Source organism: Centroberyx gerrardi, chromosome 14, assembly GCF_048128805.1.
Source record: "Centroberyx gerrardi isolate f3 chromosome 14, fCenGer3.hap1.cur.20231027, whole genome shotgun sequence".
Taxonomy (NCBI): Eukaryota; Metazoa; Chordata; class Actinopteri; order Beryciformes; family Berycidae; genus Centroberyx; species Centroberyx gerrardi.
Window position 1 is genome coordinate 1,817,929 of NC_136010.1, and position 9,544 is coordinate 1,827,472.

The 9,544-nt window shown below is 39.4% G+C and overlaps 2 protein-coding genes across 2 annotated transcripts in view; one reads left to right on the forward strand and one right to left on the reverse strand.

The window, feature by feature from the left end:
• Positions 1–9,544, forward strand: part of uxt (ubiquitously-expressed, prefoldin-like chaperone) — a 363,866-nt gene that overhangs the window by 336,322 nt on the left and 18,000 nt on the right. The window lies entirely within an intron of this gene.
• Positions 1–9,544, reverse strand: part of ptpn18 (protein tyrosine phosphatase non-receptor type 18) — a 24,442-nt gene that overhangs the window by 12,327 nt on the left and 2,571 nt on the right. Inside the window, exons 2-7 of the mRNA XM_078288541.1 lie at positions 8,568–8,644; positions 6,957–7,052; positions 6,309–6,347; positions 4,896–4,964; positions 1,292–1,354; positions 224–366 (exon numbers count right to left, since the gene is read on the reverse strand). Of these exons, the coding sequence (XP_078144667.1) occupies positions 224–366; positions 1,292–1,354; positions 4,896–4,964; positions 6,309–6,347; positions 6,957–7,052; positions 8,568–8,644 (487 nt within the window). The remainder of the gene's footprint in view (positions 1–223; positions 367–1,291; positions 1,355–4,895; positions 4,965–6,308; positions 6,348–6,956; positions 7,053–8,567; positions 8,645–9,544) is intronic.

The window sequence follows — 9,544 nt, forward strand, 5'->3', positions numbered from 1 at the left end:
TGTGTCTGTGTGTGTGTGTGTGTGTGTGAGATAAGCTGCCATATGGGTGATATGGCCTGTTGCATGTTAATGACCATCTGACCTGCTATCTGTTCTGCTGGCAAAAACAAGATTCTGTAATGATCTGGAATTAACAGGCATTTAGAGAGGGATGGAGTGTGTGTGTGTGTGTGGTGTGTGTGTGTGTGTGTGTGTGTGTGTGTGTGTGTGTGTGTGTGTGTACCTGCAGTGGACCAGCAGAGGCGAGGTGTTTGCTCCCTGGGTGTTTCTGGCTCGGTCCAGCAGGTCCAGGACTCTTGTAGCCTCAGGGGGAACGTCATGATCCGGCCAGGACAGGAACTGATACTGAACCACACAACGAGTCTCCTGAGGAGAGAGGGAGGGGGGAAGGAAGGAAGGAAGGAAGGGAGGGAGGAAGGAAGGGAGGGAGGGAGGGAGGAAGGGAGGAAGGGAGGGAGGGAGGGAGGAAGGGAGGAAGGAAGGAAGGAAGGAAGGAAGGAGGGAAGGTTATGATACTAGTAGATATAGTCCAGGTTTTCCCACAGTCAGAGGTGTGACCAAGTCAAGTTTGCTCCCAAGTCAGTCTCAAGTCTTGAGGCACAAGTCCCAAGTCTAAATGTAGATTACCAAGTCAAGTCCAAGTCATTAAAGTCAAGTCTCAAGTCTAAATGTAGAACAGCAAGTCAAGTCAGAACAAATCAAGAGTCCAGTATCAATTTAATATCTTAAAGAAAACTAAATATCTAGGACTTTTCAATGCAATATGGTTTTAATAGGATAAAAACTTGGTAAGAGCATCATGAGTTTGATTTCTATAATCAGTTTCAACTTCAATAAATTCAATCATTCCATACAAATTCAGAAAACAGAATTTAAATTCAGTCGTCCGCTGGAACAAATCTCATCACTTTCAATCTAAGTCATTTACACAAACACAAGATCTCAAGTCAAGACTTTAGAAACCTTTTCAAGTCATCAAAGTACAAGTCAGAGTCAAGTCCCAAGTCACCAGAACCCAAGTCAAGTCAAGTCTCAAGTCTTCTCTTCATGCAGCAAGTCAAGACTCAAGCTATTCAAACTGAGACTCGAGTCCAAGTCACGTGACTCGAGTCTCACCTCTGTCCACAGTGCTTCATACTCAAGATACAGAATAATTCGTCTCATTTGGACGGAGAGGCTCAGATCTGAGGTGCGTTCAGGTGGTTTAAAGGACACGGTGTTGTGTGGGACGTCCTGCTGCAGAGCGCTCTCTTCCTGATCTACCTGATCTGATCTAATGTGAAACACTCACTTGTTGGTAAGTGACAGACAGAGTCCTGACCACCATGTCTTCACTAGGACTCGTCTCCCCCTCCTGGACACACACAGCAACAACAGCATCAGAAAACAAACACAGAAGAACATTTCTTTGGGAGCATCAAGTAGTAATTAATCAATCTGTATTATTGATAAAAGAAAGTGTGCTTAGGAAGGGTTGCCATGGTTTCAGTTGGTTTATAAAACTAATTTGTCAGGTAAATGTTCTTAAGCCTGATGTGTGCAGCATGCAGTATGTTTCTGTAGTTCTGTTGTGTATTACTGTGTACATCAGTAACAAGTACTGTGTGTCTATGTGCTACATCCATGTACTGTAGTGCTGTGTGTCTGTACTGTAAAAGGTTGTATAGAAGTGTATTGTAAAGTGCTGTATGTCTGCTTGGTGTAGAGAAATACCATCAAGTGTTGTACAGAGATGTAAAGTGTATTATGTGTGTAGTATTATGTGTTGTAAAGTATTGGGTTCATTTATTTTACTGTTGCACTCTTTATAAGTTGCTCTGGAGAAGAGAGTCTGCTATATGTGTAAATTGTAAACTGTGTCTAGTGTACAGTGTTGTACTGGTGTTGTACTATTGTATTCTTGTTGTACTGGTGTTGTACTGTTGTATTCTTGTACTGGTGTTGTACTATTGTATTCTTGTTGTACTGGTGTTGTACTATTGTATTCTTGTTGTACTGGTGTTGTACTGTTGTATTCTTGTTGTACTGGTGTTGTACTGGTGTATTCTTGTACTGGTGTTGTACTATTGTATTCTTGTTGTACTGGTGTTGTACTGTTGTATTCTTGTACTGGTGTTGTACTATTGTATTCTTGTTGTACTGGTGTTGTACTAGTGTTGCTGTATTTCTTGTTGTACTGCAGTTGTTGTACTGGTGTATTCTTGTTGAACTGCAGTTGTTGTACTGGTGTTGTACTGTTGTATTCTTGTTGTACTGGTGTTGTACTATTGTATTCTTGTTGTACTGGTGTTGTACTATTGTATTCTTGTTGTACTGGTGTTGTACTGTTGTATTCTTGGTGTACTGGTGTTGTACTATTGTATTCTTGTTGTACTGGTGTTGTACTGTTGTATTCTTGTTGTACTGGTGTTGTACTGTTGTATTCTTGTTGTACTGGTGTTGTTGTACTAGTGTTGCTGTATTTCTTGTTGTACTGCAGTTGTACTGGTGTATTCTTGTTGAACTGCAGTTGTTGTACTGGTGTTGTACTGTTGTATTCTTGTTGTACTGGTGTTGTACTGGTGTTGTACTATTGTATTCTTGTTGTACTGGTGTTGTACTATTGTATTCTTGTTGTACTGGTGTTGTACTATTGTATTCTTGTTGTACTGGTGTTGTACTGTTGTATTCTTGCTGTACTGGTGTTGTACTATTGTATTCTTGTTGTACTGGTGTTGTACTATTGTATTCTTGTTGTACTGGTGTTGTTGTACTGTTGTATTCTTGTTGTACTGGTGTTGTACTATTGTATTCTTGTTGTACTGGTGTTGTTGTACTATTGTATTCTTGTTGTACTGGTGTTGTACTATTGTATTCTTGTTGTACTGGTGTTGTACTATTGTATTCTTGTTGTACTAGTGTTGTTGTACTATTGTATTCTTGTTGTACTGGTGTTGTTGTACTATTGTATTCTTGTTGTACTGGTGTATTCTTGTTGTACTGGTGTTGTTGTACTATTGTATTCTTGTTGTACTGGTGTTGTACTGTTGTATTCTTGTTGTACTGGTGTTGTACTGTTGTATTCTTGTTGTACTGGTGTTGTACTATTGTATTCTTGTTGTACTGGTCTTGTACGGTTGTATTCTTGTTGTACTGGTGTTGTTGTACTGTTGTATTCTTGTTGTACTGGTGTTGTACTATTGTATTCTTGTTGTACTGGTGTTGTTGTACTATTGTATTCTTGTTGTACTGGTGTTGTACTGTTGTATTCTTGTTGTACTAGTGTTGCTATATTTCTTGTTGTACTGGTGTTGTACTATTGTATTCTTGTTGTACTGGTGTTGTTGTACTATTGTATTCTTGTTGTACTGGTGTTGTACTATTGTATTCTTGTTGTACTGGTGTTGTACTATTGTATTTTTGTTGTACTGGTGTTGTACTGTTGTATTCTTGTTGTACTAGTGTTGCTATATTTCTTGTTGTACTGGTGTTGTACTATTGTATTCTTGTTGTACTGGTGTTGTTGTACTATTGTATTCTTGTTGTACTAGTGTTGCTATATTTCTTGTTGTACTGGTGTTGTACTATTGTATTCTTGTTGTACTGGTGTTGTTGTACTATTGTATTCTTGTTGTACTAGTGTTGCTATATTTCTTGTTGTACTGGTGTTGTACTATTGTATTCTTGTTGTAGTGGTGTTGTTGTACTATTGTATTCTTGTTGTACTAGTGTTGTACTATTGTATTCTTGTTGTACTGGTGTTGTACTATTGTATTCTTGTTGTACTAGTGTTGTTGTACTATTGTATTCTTGTTGTACTGGTGTTGTTGTACTATTGTATTCTTGTTGTACTGGTGTATTCTTGTTGTACTGGTGTTGTTGTACTATTGTATTCTTGTTGTACTGGTGTTGTACTGTTGTATTCTTGTTGTACTAGTGTTGTACTGTTGTATTCTTGTTGTACTGGTGTTGTACTATTGTATTCTTGTTGTACTGGTGTTGTACTATTGCATTCTTGTTGTACTGGTGTTGTACTACTGTATTCTTGTTGTACTGGTGTTGTTGTACTATTGTATTCTTGTTGTACTGGTGTTGTACTAGTGTTGCTATATTTCTTGTTGTACTGCAGTTGTTGTACTGTTGTATTCTTGTTGTACTGGTGTTGTTGTACTATTGTATTCTTGTTGTACTGGTGTTGTTGTACTAGTGTTGCTGTATTTCTTGTTGTACTGCAGTTGTTGTACTGTTGTATTCTTGTTGTACTGCAGTTGTACTGTTGTATTCTTGTTGTACTGGTGTTGAACTGCAGTTGTTGTACTGTTGTATTCTTGTTGTACTGCAGTTGTTGTACTGTTGTATTCTTGTTGTACTGGTGTTGTTGTACTAGTGTTGCTGTATTTCTTGTTGTACTGCAGTTGTTGTACTGTTGTATTCTTGTTGTACTGCAGTTGTTGTACTGGTGTATTCTTGTTGTACTGCAGGTGTTGTACTGGTGTATTCTTGTTGTACTGTTGTATTCTTGTTGTACTGCAGTTGTTGTACTGTTGTATTCTTGTTGTACTGGTGTTGTTGTACTAGTGTTGCTGTATTTCTTGTTGTACTGCAGTTGTTGTACTGTTGTATTCTTGTTGTACTGCAGTTGTTGTACTGGTGTATTCTTGTTGTACTGCAGGTGTTGTACTGGTGTATTCTTGTTGTACTGGTGTTGAACTGCAGTTGTTGTACTGGTGTATTCTTGTTGTACTGCAGGTGTTGTACTGGTGTATTCTTGTTGTACTGCAGTTGTTGTACTGGTGTATTCTTGTTGTACTGGTGTTGAACTGCAGGTGTTGTACTGGTGTATTCTTGTTGTACTGCAGTTGTTGTACTGGTGTATTCTTGTTGTACTGCAGGTGTTGTACTGGTGTTGTTCTTACGTTGTAGACGGTGAACGGTCCAAACGAGGCAGACTGGTTGACTGGAGACCAGTAACACTCACACTTCTTCTGCAGGGACAGAAACACAGAAACATGGAGGAAGAGGAGGAGATAAAACATTACTGTTACTAATCCTACTGAGGGTAAATATCATGATAACGTCAGGAGCCTAAAGTGTTTCGGTCAAAATGTTAAATTTAAACTTAAACTTTGTGTACTCTGTGTAAATGAACATAAATAATGAATATGGCTCCAACACTCAGCTGTGATAACAACAGCAGAGATTCATCTTTAAATGCAGTCTGCAGTGGAAAGAGAAATTCCTGATGCAAAAATTCAAAAGAACAGCAGAGATACCAGGCAGAAACCAACCTGAGAATACTATTACTACAGTTACTATTACTATTACTACAGTTACTATTACTATTACTACTACACTACTTACTAATGTCACTCCTGTCTGTGAGTGTGAGATGTGGATAGCTGATGATGTCTCCTGTTGGACTGCAGATCTTGTGAATCAGCTGCAAACAACTTTAATCTGTCAAATTCTTGGTTGCCGCCAAAGACGCTGCTTATCCTCTTTATCTTTGTTTACTGAATTAAGTTTATTAATTTCATCGCTGTCTTTATCTTCCGCTCTGCTTTTTGCTCTCTCTATCTCCATCTGCTCTTTCATTTGTTTGATTTTTGTCTTGGATTCTGCTGCTGCAACAATATTGTGTTCATACTGGGATCAATAAAGTTTGATCTCATCGTGTCAGATCGGCCAGGAGGGACCGCACTCCGGTCACATTACATATTAATATACAACATCACATACTGTATATCTTACTAAATACCAGACATCATCCCCGCTGGTCTGATGCAGGTTCCTCCTGATGCAGATACAGAAACAGACTGAAGCTGCAGTGACATTTGATTTTCTCCCACATTTTGTTTCTTCATTTAATTGTTCAGTAATGTTTTTTTTTTTTGTAATTTAATTCTCCATCTAAAGGCAGTGATGTCTCCCAGAGTTTATCCACCACTGAACAGGTGTGGAGTCTCTCTGCCTCAAACAGCTGCTGACACTAACAGAGTCTCATCAGTCTGGTTTCAGCTAGTGGAGAGTTTTAGTGTCCCATGATGCTCTGAATGTTTCAGAGGCTTTTCCACCCTGATGAGAAGAAAACTCTCAGGGAAACACTGAATACTGGGGTTTTTTTGGGCTTGAAAATGGTCAAATTTACAGATATTAAATATTTGCAAAAAATATCATCTGTGAGCAGCTTCAGTCTAAAACAGTATTGTATCGTCAAAAACCGACATTGGTCAAAACCTAATAAATATATATACAGACTGAGCAGGAGGTCTGATACACACTGACAGAGTTTAAGAGGACAGGAACAGGAACAGGAGAGAGTTCGTTACCTTCCCCATCTCCACCTCTCTGCAGGCCATGATGATCACCTGGAACACAACCAGCACAAACCATGCCGATGGTGAACTTACAAGCACTTTATAAAGATCTTAGTTCATAATAGTAGTGATGATGATGATGATGATAATGATGTTGTAGCTGTTATTTTTCTGATGTCATTATTAGTGAGTGAATATGGATCTGAATGTGTGTCGAGGGTTTAGAGCAAAAGCGACGTAAGTGATCTTAAATTAAATCTAAATTTATAGCAGAGCACAACAAAACTTTAATGATTGCATTTTTTAATTCGAAACATACTTTTACAGACGTTAAAGCTGAGTCGCACCAACAAGAATTAAGATGCAGAAAATTGATATTCTATAAAAAGCAGTTACAGTGCAGTCACACCCTTTCTGCACCAAATTTAATCTGAATTTCTGGATGCTGTAGATTTTATTTTGTTCACTACAGATGTGATGTTTTCACCACCAGAGAAGAACAAGAGCTTTCCAGTGATAGATAATACTCAATCTCTTTCACACCAAACCCTCCACATGTAGACTGACATGTATAGTCTGCTGTGTGAATGTGACCCAGACTAATTCCTGGACCTGTGCTGGACTTGGATATTGTTGCTGCCGCTCCTCCTGCCTGTTTACCTTGACCTCGTGCTGCCAGATCATCCTCCAGAAGTCTTTCAGGGTGCTGCTCAGCGGCCCCTGGGTGCCGATGTACAGCCGGCTGACCGTCGCCCCCTGCAGGAGCAACACACACACCACAACATACATGTAGTCTGTGGATGAGAGCGTCAGCTAAATGATTGAGATGAGAGGAGAGTGGACAGTAAACTGCTGGGTGTCGCCTCCTGTGGGAATAAAGCAGGTATTACACCACAGAATATACAGTACAGTCAGTCTGTAAATACATCCAGATTTACAGAATCACAATCATTTCACTGGCCAAGTATATTTGCACATATAAGGAATTTAGCTAAGTGGTTGCTTGTGCAGTTTGTTAAAAGACAGAAAAGAATAAAAGACAATATAATCTACCAGTCAGAAGTATGAACACACCACATTTTTCTTTACTTTTACTATTTTCCACATGTTAGAATAACAGTAAAGACTCAAAACTATGAAATAACACATGGAATTATGCAGCGACCAAAAAAGTGTTAAACAAATCAAAACTATCTTATATTTTAGATTCTTTGCCTTGATGGAAAGGAAAAGGCTTTGGAAAGAAATTCATACATAGGATCAACTTCACTGTTTATATTTGTCTAAGAAACTCATTTCAGGCCTTTAAGCAGAAGACTTTAGATCAAAATGGCTTTAAGAGAATGAGAAACATTCAGTCAGGAGTCAGACTGTGGACTGGTATAAACCAATAAAAACAGCAATATATAAAAAACAATATAGAAGAAAAAGATAAGATCAGAATCAAATACAGAATGTAAGTATTGCTCTGTAAGTATTTGTACTGTTTTGAATATTGCACTATGATGGATAAATAAATGTTTCTATAATATGTCCTGTATATATAAAGTATAGTGAGCCTGCAGTATGTTAACACCACAGTTTATCTAATGCTGCAGTCACAGGGAAACGGCATTTTAATGGCGTCTTGCTTCCAGAATTCAACATATTTCTTTGTGTTTAATCTTGAGCTTCGCAGGATTAAACTGAAGCTGAGCTGCAGATCCCAGGTCAGCTCCAGACTGAGTCAAACTGTGTGAATGTGAAGCGGAAACAAGAGCGAGGAGTTCAGTCAACCTGGAGGAAAACTTTCATTACACATTTAATTTGAACCTTTAACTCTAAACCCAAACTCCATCTGTCTGTCAGCAGTCGTCCATCAAGTTAAAACTGTCCAGTCAGACTGAAGAGAAGGAGGTAAGGGAAGGAAGGAGGAAACAAGGAGAGAAGGAGGTAAGGGAAGGAAGGAGGAAACAAGGAGAGGAGGAGGTGAGGGAAAACAAGGAGAGGAGGAGGTGAGGAAGGAAGGAGGAAACAAGGAGAGGAGGAGGTGAGGAAGGAAGGAGGAAACAAGGAGAGAAGGAGGTAAGGGAAGGAAGGAGGAAACAAGGAGAGAAGGAAGTGTGGAAGGAAGGAGGAAACAAGGAGAGAAGGAGGTGAGGAAGGAAGGAGGAAACAAGGAGAAGAGGAGGTGAGGAAGGAAGGAGGTAACAAGGAGAGAAGGAGGGGAGGAAGGAAGGAGGAAACAAGGAGAGAAGGAGGGGAGGAAGGAAGGCAGGATGCTGCTGTCACCTGGATGAAGCTGGCGTTGATGTAGTCTGAGTCTCTGTCAGCGGTCTGCAGGGTCAACAACACCCGAGACTGGTCGTCTGCACACACACACACACACACACACACACACACACACACACACACGCACACACAGCATGGAACAGAGCATATATTTGCATTAACGCACCTTTAATTTGCAACTTTTCTCTCTTGTATCTGGCTATATGTTCACTAATACAAACTCTTCTGTTTTTAACTATAGGGAATAGTAATAATAATAATAATAATAATAACAACAATTTATATCTTTCAAAACAGGGTTACAAAGTGTTTTACAGAGACCAGGAAGTAAAACAGAGGTAATGAAGAACAGAAAAATAAAAAAACAAAAGCTAAAAACAATTAAAACGATGTGGAAACAAAAGTGAAACCCGTTAGAGCAAAGCTGAAGTAAAGCAGAGCCAAAAACAACAGAAAAGAAATAAGAGAAAATTAAAAACTATACAAGGAAAGTGAAATAAAACCATTCTGAAAATGTAAAGGGTTTAAAAAGATGTTCTCTAATACAAACTCTCATGTTTTTAACTACAGGAGACAAATTAAATGTCTCAGTTCAACTCTGTGGAAGTCTGGATAATATATTTGAATATTCAAATTTAGCGTAAAGTGTGTTTGTTCCTTCATGGGGGAATTTCTCTGCAGCAAACTTCTTCAGAGAGAAAGTAAAGCTAAGAATAGACGGCAGTGTGTGTGTGTGTGTGTGTGTGTGTGTGTGTGTGTGTGTGTGTGATGGGAAGTCAGGCTGTAAATCTAAACCTGATGTTACGGTCAGGGGGCGGAGCTTAATTCTTGAGAGAGAGGGGGAGAGGGAGAGGGAGAGGGAGAGAGAGGGAGAGAGAGAGAGAGAGAGAGAGAGGGAGAGAGAGAGAGAGGGAGCGAGAGAGAGGGGGGGGGAGAGGGAGAGAGAGAGAGGGAGAGAGAGAGGGGGAGAGAGGGAG